Genomic DNA, 19,103 nt, shown 5'->3' on the forward strand with positions numbered 1-19,103 from the left:
ATATAAGGGGTAAAAGGCATCAGAAAAAACAACCTGTTAGTTTGCATTTTGGAGGAATGGTTTTGCTAATATCTACTTAGAAGAAGCTAAGATATAATAGACATTGTAACTAGGATAGGGAAGCAGTATAATTTATTGAAAATAGCACTCTACTGGAGGTCAAGAGACTTGAGTTCTAGTCCTAGTTCTATCAACTATGTGATCCTTCTCATATCTAAGTCTCACTTTACTAATTCATAAAATTAGGGAATTATACCATTTGGTTTGTAGGGGCTCTTTTAACATCCTATGGCTATGAGTTCAGTAATTACTAGCTTCTGTTTTTAAATTAGATTTGAAACTACTATTTTGTCTTTTGCTTAAATCAGATCATTTTGAATGAGTATGCATGTATACCTGAACAGATTTACTCCAGACTTGCCTCTTTTTTCCCTCCCCTCCCCCAACTTTTACAGGACTATTCAGGCTTTACAGACGGCATCATACTTATCTCAGCAAGCTGATCTGAGTGGTATCGTAGAGGAGATTGAGGTAGGAACAGAGCCTTCCAATTGGCAATTGGGATCCTCAGCTAATCCTTTTGAAAATTCTTATAGCCAGCCAGGGTAGAGGATGATTTGGTTTAGATATTTGCTTTACTATTTTATGCTTCCTCAGAAAGAGAAAAGGGGATTAATTGAACTGGCTTATACTGGTTCTGTTTATATTTGATGCTTAACTCCAGACAATTATTTTTTTAAAAAATCTTCACATTGGAAGGGATCTCAGACTGGATCATTTAGTGTAATCCTTATCTAAAGCATAAATACTTTCTACCATCCTTGATAATGATCACTTTCTGATTGAAGAGCCAGAGCTAAGGAACTCCTTGCATTGCAAGGATTCAGTTGTCAAACAGCTCTTATTGTTTGGAAGTTGCTCTGATATTGAACTGAACTCTATTTCCCCCTGATTTCTATTTTATTTGGCCTAGTTCTTCTCTTCTGGGACCAATTGTTTGGTGCAGTAGATCAGAAACTGAATTGAGAGTCAACAGACATGTTCAAAATTCAGTTTTGTCATTTGTGATCTACATGTATACCAGGCATGTCTTTTTTTCCCCTCTGGATTGCAATGGTTTCCTTCTGTATGATGAAGATGCTGATCTAGCGTTTGCTAAGAACCCTTCCAAATTTAAATCCTGTGATCCTAAGTCTACTTCCTTTACCACAGGATGGGTTTTTAAATATATAAAATGTGTCTTTTGGGGGGCTTTTTTAAAAAAAATCTTTCCCATGGTTTTTCCCTTTTACTCTGATTTTTCATTATTCACAAAACAATATGTATTAAAATTTACTAGGAAAAAAAGGAAAACTAAATATATATATATATATATATATATATATAGTGTGTTTGTGTGTACATTTCATTCCAGAAATTCTCCTTACCTGCTATCATTTTTCTTTTTAAAATATAGCCACCCTGTGGATTCCAACCTATTCTGAATACAATGGGATTCATTACCTTATTTACCCTAGACTGTCGTTAATACAACCTTAGTCCTATCCCTTGTGTTTTATATAAGATGACATGGTACTCAAATAGGCTTTTATATTTGTCTCTATTTACTTTCTTCTTCTGAGATTTAGTCCATCATTTCAGTCTTAAATTTGGTGCTCTTTGGATCCTTGCTGTAGTATGATACCTCCAAATGGAACTATCTTCAGATGTTTTTCATCTTTATATTTCAGTGATCTGTGTGTCTAGGTTGTAACTCTAGTTTTTTTCCAGCTTTGAAGACTACATATGTATTTCACTTTTATTGTCTTTATCCCAACAAGGCAGTTTCTTCTATTTTGGGGGGCTTGCAAACTCACACTGATATCAGATGGCTGTACATTGGATAAGGAAAAGTTATTTTCCATATTAATAACAGTACATGCTTACATAACTCCTTACATTTATATATATATATAATATATATCCATATAATATATAATTATATATATATAATTTCTTTAAAACAGTTTGGTGAGGTGGTAGAAGAAGATAATGGGGTATTATTATCTCCATTTTATAAATGAGGAAACTGAGGCTCGGGAAGTGACTTCTTCAGGTGCATATGCTCACACATGGCAAAGCCAGATTTTGGGTTGTCTTGGCTCCCGTGTTCAATATTTTTTAAATTAAAGAAATATTTATCCAGTACCTCTTATGTGTATAAAACACTACTACATGTTGAAGACACAAAGATAAAATAATCTATGTCCACAAGCTTTTCTTCTCCTGGGGGATGCAACAGGTATACAGGGCATAGTGAAAAGATCAGGGGCAGACGTTCTAGGTTCACATGTGCCTGTGCCACATGTAACACTGTTACATGTTAAGTAGTAACTTAACTACTCTAGGCCTTAGTTTTTTCATTTGTAAAATGAGGGAGTTGGGTTAAATTATCTCTTAAGCTTCTTTCTAAATCTATGATTCCAAGGAAATATGAGCTAATTTGAGTAAGAAAAGAATACTAATAGCTGTGGAGATCAGGAGAGATTTTCTGTATGAAATGATCCCACTTGAATCTTGGGGGAAGGTAATGATTTTGCAAGGCAGAAAAGAAGGGAGAAAATGAATTCTAGGCACATGGACATCTCTGCAAAGGTATGAGAATAGATGAAAAAAGATTGTCCCGCCTAGATTCATGATGCTGCTTGTTAGTTGTGTACTGGGGTAAAGAGTGGGGACTGTCTATATTGACAGATAGATATCAGATAATCCTGTAAAGATTGCTTTTTTTCTTGAGGAATATATTGTGTTTACAGAAAACTTTCTGAGATTCTTCACAGCCCAATATCCCAATTCTATACTCGTGAAATAATGATAAGCAGGTTTGTTTTAATTACATGTTTAGTTTCTTTCTTTTCACTTGATTTATAGTTTGTTTATGTCTTTTTATGGCAGGACCTTGTTGCTCGTTTAGATGACCTGGGTGGAGTGTATCTACAATTTGAAGAAGGCTTAGAGCCCACTGCATTATTTGTTGCTGCCACTTACCAGCTGTCAGATCATGTGGGAACAGAGCCACCTTTTAAGGAGGTATTAATTAGAAAGTTAATAAAATATAAGACAAAAAATCATTCATCTACTGAAACCATATGGACTTTTTTATAAATGAAAACTAACTTACTGTTAGAAAAATGTGATCACTTCATGTTTACGCGGGTAACCTGATACATATGTTTATTGGAGCTGTGGTCAGAATTGTAAAGTAGATGAAATTCATACTTGTTGATCCTCTTGTTTATTTCCTCTCTACTTATTTCCTTTGTATTGCTTTCTGACCCTCACTTTATCTTCCACGTATGTCTCTTCCAGAGAACAGAATTTATTTTGCTTCAGTTGAAAAAGAATTACTCTTCTTTCCTGGTAATTAAAACTTTCCCCCCTGATTTGGATGACCTCAGCTAATTGATAGGAGACAGTTTGGGCATGAATTTAATTCAGTGGTCATCTAGCCCTTTCCTGGATATATCCAGTGATGAAGAAAACTATATCTCAAGGTTATTTTTCTACAGCTGTAATTTTTGCAGTTTGCTTCCTTAAACTGACCTAAAATTTTCATTACTCTTAGGTTTGATTTCTGGAGCCACTCAGAATAAGTCTAATTGTTTTCCCATATGGAAGCTTTTAAGTACTTGGAGACAAAAATCAAACAAATATTGCTGTATAAGATTTTCTATATCTATTTCACTTTCTTCAGTTTTGCCCCCTCCCTATTCTCACCTCTTAGATTCCATCCACAAGAATTTTCTCCTCTCTATATAAATCTAGTACTTCCCACAAATTCTTGTATGACATAATCTTTTTGCTCTCATGAAAATTGCTTTTCCTCTCTTAATTGCTGCTTTTCCTCTTAAAGTTTTCGTGAATGACAGGTGGTTTTAAACCTGGGACACAGCAAGGGGTGGGAGGGGGAGAAGATGCAGAGATATAGTTCCTTTTTAAACAAAGATCATGATTAATTCAGATGCTTTTGGCATTGGTAGAATGTAAATAAGAGATACTTTTGAGCTGGGGTGCTCTTGTACTCCTTACCTATTTTAGCTTGTCTTTATTCAGAAGAACAGGAACCTAATAGCCAGCTGCCCCATTTTTGAAAGCTTGCCAATATCTACTCCAGAGTATTACTATACATTGTTAAACACTGGAATCCTCTACAGAATTTTTAGGAAATACTAAACAATTAGTTATCTAGGATATTTGAATTAAAGTTCTGCTTGAAAATCACCGCATTTCCTTCCATTTTGAGAATTCTGTTTTATAATTATTCGTAGTAGTTTCATTTTTAGGGCTTTCTCCCTTCCCCTAACTAAATGAACAAGTCAGAGTAGCTCACATTCTGTAAAAGATCTTTTTTAGTTCTTTTTATGGGTTGTTATGGAAAAAAATAGACTTCAGAGTGATAAAGACAATATTTGTATTGCCCGGGTTGGAGAAAAGACCGAATTTATAATAGTGTAAAATCAGATTTGAAATACTTCTTTTTGTCTTGATTTTTTTCCAAGACAGGTGTGTGACCAGAGCAGTTAATCGTATTGTTATTTTTTACAAGGCAACTTTAATGAATAGTCACAGACTTTAAGGTGTCAAATGATATTAAAAATGTATTGGTAAAATTACAGATCATGGTCAATGTTGACTGAATTTCACTATCAGGAACAAAAGGTTCTTGTAAGATAGTGAGGTATATATGTAGTAGTTTGATGGAAGAAAATATTTCAAATACTCTTCAGGTATGCCAGCTTCATAATTTTTTACAAATACCTTTTATTCTTAAACTTATCATATAAAATCACTTCCAGATTTTTTTTCTCTAGACTAGTATATTATTTCCTAATAGATAGCAGTATAAGTTCATTTCTGATATATATATATGTATAGTTGGTTTTGAAAGTTCTTTTAAAAAAAAATTTAGCCCTAGTTTAACTTAAAAGGAAGGGATAGGAAGAAAGAAAGGTAGTAGAAGTAGAAAGTAAAAGGACAAAGATTTAGTGAGCATATTTCATTGTAAATTGTACTATTGTGTGTGCTAGCTTAAGTTAACAAGAATTTATTAAGCAGCACTGTATGCCTGATTCTGTACTAAGCACTAGGGATACCAGGTAGAGATAATTTACAAACAAGTACATGCAAGGATAAATTGGAGATGATTTTAAAGGAAAGGCATTGAGGAGGGACTAAGCAAGCCTTTTGTAGAAGTCAAAATTTTAACAGAGACTTGAAAGAAATCAAATAAATGAGAGAAGTATGGGTGAAAGAGAATTTCAGACCTGCCAGTAAAAATTTATTTTGTCATGTTAGGCATGGATATATTATATCTTAGGGATATAATATCTTTAAATTTTTGATAAGTAGATTGATAATGTGACTAGTATACACAATAGTGTATTTTTTTATTTTATAAAATATGTTATGTAAAATATATATATAAAATTGTGAACTTTTCTTTTATAATCTCTTGTCATCACAGTATTTATTAATTTGCAGGAATATTTCAGTTTTCATACATGATAAAAATAAGATCAAAGGTACCATGCATAAATCCAGTATTTTTGCTTATTTTCTTTCATTTATAAATTTCAGTTTATAACTAAAAGACCTATTAGAAAGAGCTGACTTAATCCCCCTTTTGAAGCTGACAAAAAAGGATATTTCATGTATTCTTTCTTGGAATATTCCCCTTTTCTTTAGGATCAAGTAATCCAGCTGGTGAATGCAGTTTTCAGCAAAAAGAATTTTGACTCTCTCTCTGAAGCCTTCAGTGTTGCTGCTGCCGCTGCTGCATTTTCTCAGAATCGCTATCACCTTCCTCTTGTCATTGTTGCTGAGGGCTCAGCTTCAGTGTCTCATCAGCAGCCTGTTCTCCGGGTAGGATCTCCACAAATTTACTTAGAGTCCACATCAAGTCTTTTTTTGTGTGTGTGGCACATTCTTAGAAGATTGCTTTATTTTACAAGAACCATCTTATATAGCCAGTCACAGGCTTCATGAAGGCATATGTATTATTTAGGATACCACTTAATTCACTAAAGAGGGATGTTACCTGGACTTGCACTCTCTACAGAACTGCCTAATCTTTGTATTTACGATTAAATTTTCAAAGGATTTTAAAACATACTAGCTTCTGTTATGTAATTTAACTGTATACACATTTCATTTCTGTGCCCATGTTATCCCAAGAGGCCTTCATCTATAACAGTACATTCTTTAAGAGCAGAAAGAAATAAAAGGGGATACAGGCTAGCAAGGCAATTTTGTTAAATTTAATGTTAAAATAATGTTAAACTTACCAAACAACTGTATGTTGTAGAAATTCAGTTATACATAATTTTTTAAAATTTATTTAAATGATTGTGGTTGATATTCAAAGTTATAATTTGTGAAAAATAAGTAAATAAATAAATGGATGAGTGAATGAGTTTAAAAAGAGACAAAAATGCATTCTCCAACTCCAAACTCTTGTAAAATATATTACCTTGAAATTTAAGATTCCTAGATTAACTCTCATGTAGTCTCAGAACTTACTAAATAGAATTTGCTAAAAACAGATAATTTAGGTCCTTTTCATTTGAGATGGTGAAGGTAAAGCTATCATTTTTTCCCCTTAAATAGCTATTGCATCAGTTTTCATTCATTAAGAGTTCCTTCAAGATTCTATTATTGACTAATCCTAAAGTATATCTTTATCAGATAGAAGTTTTGGTGGCTAGATAGTACCATGACTAGAGCACGAGGCCTGAAGTCAGGAAGACCCAAGTTCAAATCTAACCTCAGATACATACTAGCTATGTGACCCTAGGCAAATCAATTAATTCTGTTTGTCTTAATTTCCACAGCTGTAAAATGTGTATAAATAATATCTTTTGGCCAGGGTTCTTGTGGCAATCAAATGAGATGATGCCTAGCATAGTACCTAACACAAAGGTGCTATAAAAATGCTTTATCTCTTTGTCTTTTCCTTCCCTAAAAGTCATGTGACATTAAGTATTCCCTTTGACACCTTTTTGAATATTGATTTATTTTATTTTATTTTATTTTAAATGTCTGGTAGTTTCAAAAAGAATGTGTTTGATACTTGACATTCAACTGAGTGGGTTGACTACAAGCTAAAGATAAACTGAAACCTTCTAAAAAGTTCCTTTTGTGATATTTTAAATTTATTTTAATCAATTTAGGACCCATCTATGTTTGCATTTGCCGCAATATCAGCCATTTTCCTAAGGAATTTTGTTTGTTAAGAGATTTTAAGTACTCTGGTGTAACCTCCATTCAAGTCTTTATGATGTGTCTCATTACATTGCAGTAGTGACTCTGGAATCTTAAAGGCTTTGCTAGTGAAACCCAACCAAGTCCTGCCATATTTGGATATGGTTCAGATAAAAGGTTTGGTAATGGAATAAATGCCTTTCATCTAAGACTGGCCCAGGTCAATTCCAGAAGACTGGATTCTTGGGAATTAATTTTTTTTCAGGTGCAGCAAGCCACAAATGCTTATCATCAGACAGAGAGGGTTTACATCCTATGTGGATGGAAAGAGTTTTCTTTGAAAGGAAATCAGGAATCCTTGAAGAATAATATAAGTGAGATACAAAGACTGTGTGATGTGGTGGTGACTGGTTTTGGAGATGGGAAGCTATATATTGTCCTTGCTTTGCCATCCAATCCTCTGTGTGTCCTTTGACATATATCACGAAGTCTTAGTTCTTTCATCTGTATAAATGAAGGGATTAGTGCCTTCTAGTGGCCTGTGATCCAATTCATTTTTTACTATAAAATCCTATCATTCAGGTTAGCTTGATTATATTTGATTTCTGAGGTTTACCTGTAGTCAAAAATTTTCTTAATTCATTTGTACAGATTTCTCCTATAATTATTTGAAAGGGGAAAAGGGAAAAAGCATTACCTCTTATGTGCCAAGGACTGTGCCAGGTATTTTACAAATATTATCTCATTAGATTCTCACAACCATCCTTTAATCTCTATGCTGGAAAAAACCGAGGCAGACTGGTAAAGTGACTTGCCTAGAGTCACATGGGATATAGGAATGAATCAGATGATGCTGGCTTTACTTCTACATGTGATTTTGTATTTTGTTCCAGCTGCAAGTTACAAATGTTATGTCACAGTTTCTGCCTCATGCTTCTGTCACATTGGAACGTGCCAAGTCTACTTCTACTAAGAATACAGTTCTACAGCAAACTGCCTTTACTCCTTCAGGGTAAGTTCCTAGACTTCTCTGCTGGCCTTTTAGCACATCTTTTAAAAAAAAAAAACAACAGTTAATTTCTTTCTTTCATTTGACAAACATTTTTTTAAACATATATCACTTTCAGAGTTTATTGATGAGCAGTCAGTATTCAAAGGTGTAAGATGTGATTTCCAGCTTTAAAGAATTCTATAATCTATTAGACATAAGTTATTTGCATAATAATTGTAATACAAGGTAGAGTGATAGAATATAAGGGAAGTATAAAGCACTATAGAATTTATCATATGAGAAGTCAAATACATTAAAGCCTTAGGTTATGGCATGGAGAGAGATAGATCCCTTAAGAGGGGAAGGGAGTAGACTCGGGGTGGAGGATTCAGAGAAAGGTACATGGAGGAATGGGCATATTATTTTTGTGCTTACTTTTAATAGTCAGATGGAAGTTACAATTAGCTAAAGGGAGGGATTGCTCACTGTTACAGCATGCTAAGTACAATAACTATAAAACATTTTTTATAAACATGGGGTGCATTCTTTCACAAATACAGAAAGTATCAGTGCGAAAGATGGGCCTATACATAAAGTACATTGATAGTGAGGCATACACAATGAAAACATATAACCAAGGCAGATTGCACCTCTAGCTCTTCAGGATCTTGATATCCTTTCCTTTCTTGTGGCCCTTTTTTTTCCTGGGACAAGTAAGTCAGCTCAATTCCCTAAGCTTACACTTTCCAGATCTTGACTTCTAGGTAGCAGGGCTAACTTGAGGAGAGGGCATTTTAGCAGGGTTGGGTTTTTTTTTTTTTTTTAAATCTCAATAGCATTTTATTTGTGTGCAAAGATTCAACTTTTACTTTTGTAAAATTTTGAATTCCAGATTTTTTTCTCTTCCTCCCCTCTCGCCAAGATAGCAAGCAATGTGATATGTTATATATGTACAATAATTTTAAACATTTCCATGTTAGTCATACTATAAAATAAAAATCAACAAATAGAAAAAAACTATGAGAAGAAAGAAAAAGCAAACCCAAAAAAAGGTGAAAATAGTATGATTTAGGCTCCGTAGTTTCCTCTCTGGATGCAAATGTCCTTTTCCATTTAAAGTCTGTTAGAATTGTCTTGATTCACTGTATTGCTGAGAAGAGCTAAGTCTATCATAGTTAATTAATCATCACATAATCTTGTTGTTACTCTGTATAGTGTTTTCCTAATTCTTCTCTCTTCACTTAGTATCAGTTCAGTCTTTCCAGGCTTTTCTTAAATCAACCTTTTAGCAGGATTTTGAAGAATGCAAAGGATTTCAACAATTGGTATTTGTTTCTTTTTACTGTGCACATTTTATGTCTGTCCAGTGAATTCACTGTTCCTTTCTTAGATTCTAAATTCCAAGAGATGTGAGACTTGATTATATGGTATGTACCATAATGCCAAAACACTTAAGTCTGATTTTATTAAGTATCTAGGGAAAGGGGATGTTGTGAGCAAAAACTTAGAGGTAGGGAATTGTAATAGTTTTTGATTAATGAAAACAGCCATTTATTCGCATCATGATCATAAAATGAAATGTCAGCTTATCATTGGTTACATAAATTCTTTGAATAAATCTTCATTCTTGTTTTATTTTCATACTTGATTATAGATAACAAAAATCCTGAGCTTCGTTTTTTTTTTTTTTTTTTAATTGTCTTACATTAGCTTAGAGAGGTTAAAAGACTTACCTCAAATTAGTTGGTTGATTGGTTGGTTGGTTGGTTGGTTGGTTGGTTGTCCTTGCTTGAAAAGGAACAAAATGATATCACTGTGTTAGAGTCAAATTAGTGTGCCCCACTGGATCACACAGGAAGTAAGTGGCAAGAGCTTGGAATTGAATCCAGGTCCTTTTACTCCAACTTCAGATCTTTATTTACTGCATTACAATGCCTCCTTTTGGTGGTTCCTTCCCTTATTCCCTTTAGGAAACTGAATGTTTGCAATTGACCACATTGTTATTCTAATAGCTTTTTAAAGCCTAAGCTGCTTTATCTTTATCAGACTTAAGTGTCTTTGTATTATGCTAAGTAACATTATCAAGCCCCACTTCCCCAGAAGTTTAGATTCTTAAGTTGGGAAAAGCATATTCATTAGACAGACATAAAATAGAAACATTTTTAAGAAAACCAGTTTCAAAAACAAAATAATTCGCATAAATAAGAACAGTTTATAATGTGTATCCAAGAATAAAGAGTTAGGAATTAGATGTGTTGATAGTTTCAGAAATTAAAATGTTTTATTTTTTATTTTAATTTTAATTAGTCTTGGAAGAAGTGAGTTTTCAAGAGCAGTTGGAAAAAAGCTCAGGACATAGTGTATTCCAGATAGGACATAACTTGGAAGATTTTAACAGAGCAGTTTGTTTAAGAAAAATAGAGGAGGTAGGATAGAAAATGGGTAAAAGAAGTGAGAATAATTTGACAATCTTCAAGTCAGAACGAGACCCTTACCTAAATGGTTATTAAAATCAAAAGTTAATAGTAGCAGACTATTATATTATAGAGACAATGTAATATGGTAGAAAGAACATGAGACTCAAAAATCAGAAGATTTGGGTTGTAGTGAATGCATATTTCCTGTGAGAGCAGGAACAAGTCATTTAGCATGTCTCTCTAATCTCCTCTGTATAATTGAGGTAAAAATCTATTCTGTTTACCTTATAGGCTTTTTGAGAGAATCAAGAAAATAATGAGTATAAAGTACTAAAGTATTATGAAATGTAAATAAACAAGTTTTGTAAGGCATTGTTATTATTGATAACCTTCTTGAATGAAAACCTTTATAACCATGTTCCAATTCACATAGAGATGGTTTTGATCTGAACTTCATGAATGCCAAGCCTGCCAGTGGTTATTATGACTTCTCTATCCGTGTTGAAGGTGATAGCCGCTACATTGCAAATGTAGTAGAGGTGAGTGCTTTTCTTGTCATCTCAGTTTCTGTGGTAGTGTTGGAAACAACATATAAACAGCAAAAATCATTTTTCATCTCGAGGATTTTAACTTCATTCTCTGACCAAAACAATTTGAAGAAGGTTAAATATTTGGATGGTCATTTGACAGTCTGCCAATGTTGGAATTATGTAAAAGACTTGAGTGGGGGCAGCTAGATGGCACAGTGTATAGAGCACCAATCCTGAAGCCAAGAGCACCTGACTTCAAATCTGGCCTCAAACACTTAACACTTCTTAGCTATGTGACCCTGGGCAAGTCACTTAATCCTAATTGCTTCAGGGGGAAAAAAAATAGACGAGTGAATGAATGTGCTTTACAAGTGTTGTGGATGAAGTGGCCTTTTTTACATCAGGTTAAATGCTTATTGGTAACTAAGCATGAATTGAGTAATAATAAATGATAGACATTTGTATATGATGTACGACTTAGTCTTTTATAATGAAAAAATATATTAGACTTTTAGAACTGTAAAAGCAAAAATTATCTCATTTATCAGGTAATATCAGGAATGAACTCTTCCCAAGATATGAATTTGGGGGAGGAAGAGCAAGTTGCTTTGTTGGGATTTTTTTCTGTTTTTCTGGTTGACAAATACTTGTAACATTCCAAAAATACTAGAACATACAAATTCACATTTTTTCCAATATTTTAATTTTTACCCATTTATTGAGAAGGTAAGAAATATGATTCCATTATACTTGTGAAGTCATGTAAAACATTTCTACATTAGCCATGTTGTGGGGAGGGGGGAGAAGCAAGAAAAATTAAGAAAGTGAAAAAAAATACACTTCCATCTGCACTCAGTTCATCAACTTTTTCTCTGAAGCATTTTTTAATCATGAATCCTTTGAGATTGTGATGGATCATTGCATTGATCAGAGTAGTTAAGTCTTTCACAGTTGATTATTGTTAAAATTTTGCTGTTATTGTGTACAATATTCTCCTAGTTCTGTTCACTTCACTTTGCATCAGCTTATATAAATCATCCCAGATGCTTTTGAAGTCATCCTATTTGTTTTTTCTTACACCACAGTAGTATTTGCAGTCAAATACATAGCTTGTTCACCTGTTACCAAGTTGAGTCATCACCTCATTTTTCAGTTCTTTGCCACCACAAAAACAGCTAGTATAAATATTTATACGTATAGATTCTTTTTCTCTAATCTCTATGCAGTAATACTGAGTTAAAGGGTATACACAGTTTTATACTCTTTGGGTATAGTTCCAAATTGTGCTCCAGAGAAATAGGACTATTTTACAGTTGTACTAAATTGTGTACTACTGTACCTAATTTCTCACATTCCTACATCATTTCCCTTTTCTATCCCCTTAGTCAATTTTGTAGTTAAGGTGTGAGATAATAAAATCAAAATTGTTTTACTTTTCATTTTTCTAATTATTAGTGATTGAAAGCATTTTTTCATATATTTATTGATAGTTTTGAGTTCTTCCTCTGAAAACTATTTGTTCATATTCTTTTGCCATTTATCATTTGGCAATTTTGTCAATTGTTGCCTTTTATTTTTATAAATTTGGCTGTTTCCTACTTATTTGAGAAATAAGGCCTTGTTCAGAAAAACTTATTATAAAAAGTTTGCACTATTTTCTACTTTCCTTATTATTTTGGCTACATTAGTTTTGTTTGGTGCAAGAATTTTTTAATTTTATGTATGCAAAATTATGTATGCATTTTACCTCTCTATATCTTCTTTGGACATAAAACTCTTCTCATATATCTGAAGTGGTTTCTATGCTTCCCTAATTTGTTTGATATCACCCTTTATATCTAAATCATATACCCATTTTGAGCTTATCTTGGTATATTGCGTGAGATCCATTTATGAATTTTGATGGAAACCAAAATTTGTGCTTTTTAAATAAGTATCAACACTTTTAACTTTTTTGTAAAAATCTTATATTTGTACTTTGTTAGAGCATAGACTCAATGCCATCATTATGATAAATCTTAAAATATTAATGAATGGTTATGTAACTAGGTGTTAGACATGTTAAGTACTGGGGATATTAATACAATTAGCAAATATTTTTTGAAACTAAGATCTCTAATCAAAACCTCTAATATAAAGGGTAATAGGGAAGCATAAAAGAATATGTTTCTTCTTGTTGCTTGAGAACCAGCTTGCTAAGAATGGACAGGGTTATTATCAAAAAGTTAGCATCCAAATACTGACAGTTTTTTGGATACAGCAATTCACAAAATCATTTATTAAGGTATTTAGAAATCATGATTTTCAGTGAAATCTTAAATCTTTGAACTATTGAATTAAATAAGGATTTTAGAGGTTGTCTTGCCTCAAAGTAAGGTGGAAAGCCAAATGATTTCTTGGGATCCTTTCCATCTGGTGAAAATGATATTGGAGAAAATAGGCAGGAATGCTGTTGATAATTCCCATCTATGTTTTAAGAAGAATGAGTTTCATATGAAAGAGTGTTCCAAATCATTATTGATTAGAGAAATGCAAATTAAGACAACTCTGAGATACAACTCTGAGAGACAACTCTGACACACCTGTCAGATTGGCTAAGATGACTGGAAAAAATAATGATGAATATTGGAGGGGATGCGGGGAAACTGGGACACTAATGCATTGTTGGTGGTGAACGAATCCAACCATTCTGGAGAGCAATCTGGAATTATGCCCAAAAAGTTATCAAATTGTGCATACCTTTTGATCCAGCAGTGTTTCTATTGGGCTTATATCCCAAAGAAATACTAAAAAAGGGAAAGGGACCTGTATGTGCCAAAATGTTTGTGGCAGCCCTGTTTGTAGTGGCTAGAAACTGGAAAATGAATGGATGCCCATCAATTGGAGAATGGCTGGGTAAATTGTTGTATACGAACGTTATGGAATATTATTGTTCTATAAGAAATGACCAGCAGGATGAATACAGAGAGGCTTGGCAAGACTTACATGAACTGATGCTAAGTGAAATGAGCAGAACCAGGAGATCATTATACACTTCGACAACGATATTGTATGAGGACATATTCTGATGGAAGTGGATTTCTTTGACAAAGAGACTTAACTGAGTTTCAATGGATAAATGATGGACAGAAGCAGCTACACCCAAAAAAAGAACACTGGGAAACGAATGTGAACTATCTGCATTTTTGTTTTTCTTCCCGGGTTATTTATACCTTCTGAATCCAATTCTCCCTGTGCAACAAGAGAACTGTTCAGTTCTGCAAACATATATTGTATCTAGGATATACTGCAACATATCTAACATATATAAGACTGCTTGCCATCTAGGGGAGGGGGTGGAGGGAGAGAGGGGAAAAATCGGAACAGAAATGAGTGCAAGGGATAATGTTGTAAAAAAATTACCCTGGCATGGATTCTGTCGATATAAAGTAATTATTAAATAAAATAAAATAAAATATTAAAAAAAAGAAGAAGAAGAAGAATGAGTTTTCTCCCCCCCCCACTTAATAGTATTTTATTTTTTCCAATTACATGTAAAGATAGTTTTCAATATTCACTTTTGTAAGATTTTTAGTTCATTGTTTTTTCTTTCTCCCTTCCTCCCAAGCAATTTGATGTAGGTTATAGATATGTATGATCATTTTAAACATTTGTATTTTAGATATATTGTGAAAGAAAAAACAAAAGGGAAAAAATCACAAGAAAAAAATTTTTTTAAAGATGAAAATAGTATCCTTTGATATGCATTCAGTCTCCATAATTCTTTCTCTAGGTGTGGATGTTATTTTCCACCTCAAGTCTATTGGACTTGTCTTGGGTCACTGTGTTGCTGAAAGAACTAAGCCTGTTATAGTTGATCATCACACAGTGTTGCTGTTACTGTATACAATGTTCTCCTGGTTCTGTTCACTTCACTCAGTATCAGTTCATGTATGTCTTTCCAGGCTTTTCTGGAATCAGTTTCTTATAGAATAATAGTATTCCATTACATTAAAATACCACAACTTATTCAGCTATTCCCCATTTGATGAGCAGCCCTCAATTTCCAATTCCTTGTCACTACAAAAAGAGCTGCTACAAACATTTTTGCATATATTTTCTCTTTTTGCACATTTTCCCTCTTTTATGATTTCTTTGGGATATAGACCCAGCAGTGGGTCTATAAATCAAAGGGTAGTTTGAAAGCCTTTGGGAATAGTTCCAAATTGCTTTCTGGAATTACAGGATCAGTTCACAACTCCCAATAGTGCATTAGTATCCCCATTTTCCCATATCTTCTCCAATATTTATATTATCTTTTTCTGTCATCTTAGCCAATTTGGTAGGTGTGAGATGGTACCCCAGAATTGTTTAAATTTGCATTTCCCTAATCAATAGTGATCATTTTTTTAATATGATTATAGATGGCTTAATTTTTTCATCTAAAAATTGTTCATATCCTTTGATCATTTATCATTTGGGTAATGACTTGTATTCTTATAAATTTCTATAAAATCTTATATAAAATTCTACATATTTTAGAAATGAAACCTTTAGACTTATGTGTACAAAAATATTTATAGCAGCTCTTTTCTCAAGACTAAGAGTTGGAAATTATGGGGATGCTCATTCTGAAGGATTTTTGATGAAAAATGCTACCCATATCCAGAGAAAGAACTGATTGTATCTGAATAAAGATTGAAGCATGCTTTTTAAAAATACTTTACTTTTCTTGAGGGTTTGGTTTTTTATATTTTGTTTTTGATGGGGGAAAGAAATCTATATTTTCTTTTGCTACAAGACTTATGGAGGTGTTTGGCATTAACTTCACATGTGCCTTCTCAGTGAGGGAAGGGATAAGAAAGGAGAAAGGGAACTAATCTGGAACTTAAAATTTAAAAATTTTAAAAACAAATACTAAATTCTCTTACATGTAATGGGAAAATAAAATATTAAATAAATATAGTGAAGTGGGGGAGAAAAGGCCTTTGTCAGAAACACTGGCTGAAAAAATTGTTTCCCGACTTTCTGATTCCCTTTTTATCTTGGCTACATTGGTTTTGTTTATGCAAAAACTTTCCAGTTTACTGTAATCAGAATTGTACCTTTTGTATTTTATAATGCCCTCTATTTCTGGTTTGATCATAAATTCCTTCTTTCTCCAAAGATCTGATAGGTAAACTATTCCTTACTCTCCTAATTTGCTCATGGTAATACCCTTTATGTTTAAATCATGAACCTATTTCAACTTTCGCTTGGTATAGAGTATGAGATGTTGGTCTTTGTTTAGTTTTCTGCCATACAGTTTTCCAGTTTTTCTAGCAAATTTTATCAAATAGTGAGTTTTTATCACAGAATTTGGAGTTTGTGTGTTTACATAATTGTAGATCTCTGTAGTCTATAAGAAGAATGAGTCTAAATTATAATCTCTAAGTGCTATTCCTAGTTTTATGCATAATTTATGCATGTTGTGTTTTTTACTGTTCCAATTTTTTCTCTTTAGTGAGACCATTTACAAAGTGTTTTTCAAGGACATTTACTTAGGCATCAGAGCTCTCAGAATTCCATTATAATTGCTCATGGTGAGCATTTATCTCTATGGAGAATAGTTTATTCATCATTGAATCAAGCCTAGTATTTGTAAAATCCTTTTGTAGTAGTTAAAAAAAAAAAAACTGAGAAATAGATAACCATAATTGCCAATAGCTGTTATTAATGTAAATACTAATGACTTCCATTTAAGTCATTGCCATCACGTTTTTAACGTGATGATGGAATTAATATTAGCGTCCTGCCTGCCCTATTCATCAAAGTGGGACTAATTCTTATTTATAAGGGCTGACCTCCGCTGCATGTGTCAAATTTGCTTTCTAATTGCAATAATAATCGCACTTAGAGCATCAAAGCCAGCAGGCTGGTCTCTCCAGAGGTGCTTTAAGTTGGCTGGAGTGCATTAAACACTGGCAGCTTTGCACGAAGGCCCCTAATAGTACTCATTGTTATTGGGCAAGTTGTCAGGGGAGCCATGGGTTTTGGAAGCTGTCATTAGCATTAATTGCCCTTAATGCACCATCATTTTTGACAGTAATGAACTAAACAGGATGGTTATTACTCCCAGCAGAAAGGCTACATTTCCTGGCATTAAGATATTTTTGTGCTGTTTGTACCACACACTGGAGTCAAAAAAAGGGCAGGGTGGACCAGCCCCCAAATCACCTATTGAATGAAAAACAGTTTCCTTTTTCTCTTGTTAAGGGTATGAAAGGACATTGAGAGAGAGTTTGTTTTAAAGAAGCAGCTAACCATCAGGAAACCTGCTTTTAATTCTTAAAAATGAATCTCCTCAGCAGATGATATTGATGGTTTTTAATTTTTTTAGTTGTTTTAAGAGTAAAATTATTGTGTCTTTTCCATAAAATGCATTTTCAGTTAACCATTTGTAGATAAGTTTTAAAAACAAAGAGCTAAGGTAGTATGAGTCTTTTTTTGTTTCTAATCCTAATGTTCTAAATCATTTCTATATTGGTGATAGGCAGAAGTATAACTAAAAAATCTTTAAATAAGTATTGTTAGAATTTAAAGGATAATTTAAGTTTGTTGGGATTTAACAGTCTGCTCTTTGGTACGTTTTTGGGTATGACTATATTATCTAGAATTATTTATTCTAATACCACAAAATGATTATCCACACATTATATTACATTATAACTTACTCATGTTTATAAAAGGCACTTCTTTGCAAAGGTGAGAGTTCATACATGTGGAACCTTGCATATAATACTAAATTTTTTCAATGTGATCATTTGTTTTACTAAAAAAAAAATCTTTAAAAATGATCTTTATTATAAGAGTGGAAATATAATGGGAATTCTTAGTGATTCAAAATTGAGATCTTAATACAATTTTTTTTTTTTTTACGATTATGTGGTCAGAGTAATGAATAAAAATCTAGAGAACTGAGTTCACCTTCCACATCCCACTTATGCTATATGTTTGTTGAACAGATCATTAATTTTTTTTTTTTTTGGTTAAAAACATTTGTGATCTTTAAGAGTATTTTTATAATTACCAATACTCTGCCATAGTAATGATGAGAAAAATATTTGTTTCTATTAATAAAGATTTGAGGATTAAGCCTATATTATACTCAATGTAAGAATTTTACTTATGTTTCCCTTAGCTCCAGGGACCTACCCTGCTGAGGATTATGTTCTAATTGGGGAGTTGACATCAAGGTTAAGAAGTGTGTTGTAGGGATTCCATGTCTCTGTCTTTGAGAATTGAGAAATTCTTTGATTAGGAAAGTATTTGTTCCCTAGGTAAAGTGAAGGCCTGGTGAAAGCGACTTGTATTGATCATCTCAGTTATGATAACCAGAAAATAGGACTCCATTTTGTGACTTTATTTTCAATTAGAAATGTGAGAATTCAGAAATTAATGTTCTTTCTTATATGTCTAACAGCCGACTATTTTTTATGTTTCTTTATAGCTCAAAGTCAAGGTCTCCACTGAAGTTGGTATCACAAATGTAGATCTTTCAACTGTGGATAAAGATCAGAGCATTGCACCTAAAACCACACGGTAAATATAATGGGGATATATACAAGACCCTCAGGGCTGCCTCCTTATGTTCAGCCATCTGAATTTGTGTGGTCCAGAGGGGGTTCCTGAGAACATCCTACCCATTATGATTTCATTGCTGCATTAATAGTCTTGTAGAATGTAGTTGGCTGCATCTCAACCTGTATCTCAGAACACATTGCTTCGGTGCATTGTAGATCCCAGGCGGAGACACATTTTTAGTGGGTCCCCTTCTACTCTAGGTGCCCTAGTATTCCTTACAGGCAATTTAAAAAAAAATCAAGAGTCCCTGAAACTGTTTCCTTTTGAGAATTTTCTAGTGGAAAGTGCAGTTGGACTAGAAACAAAGATAAAGGTTCTAGTGCC

General features: G+C 33.2%; 1 protein-coding gene across 5 annotated transcripts in view; it reads left to right on the forward strand.

Annotated features, from left to right (window-relative positions):
- The window catches only part of RPN2 (ribophorin II), a 178,600-nt gene that overhangs the window by 16,547 nt on the left and 142,950 nt on the right, over window positions 1-19,103 (forward strand). For all 5 annotated transcript variants that reach the window (XM_051979331.1, XM_051979328.1, XM_051979329.1 and 2 more), the window contains exons 5-10: window positions 456-531; window positions 2,935-3,069; window positions 5,725-5,901; window positions 8,133-8,251; window positions 11,081-11,186; window positions 18,646-18,737. In XM_051979331.1, the coding sequence (XP_051835291.1) occupies window positions 456-531; window positions 2,935-3,069; window positions 5,725-5,901; window positions 8,133-8,251; window positions 11,081-11,186; window positions 18,646-18,737 (705 nt within the window). The remainder of the gene's footprint in view (window positions 1-455; window positions 532-2,934; window positions 3,070-5,724; window positions 5,902-8,132; window positions 8,252-11,080; window positions 11,187-18,645; window positions 18,738-19,103) is intronic.

Source organism: Antechinus flavipes, chromosome 2, assembly GCF_016432865.1.
Source record: "Antechinus flavipes isolate AdamAnt ecotype Samford, QLD, Australia chromosome 2, AdamAnt_v2, whole genome shotgun sequence".
NCBI lineage: Eukaryota > Metazoa > Chordata > Mammalia > Dasyuromorphia > Dasyuridae > Antechinus > Antechinus flavipes.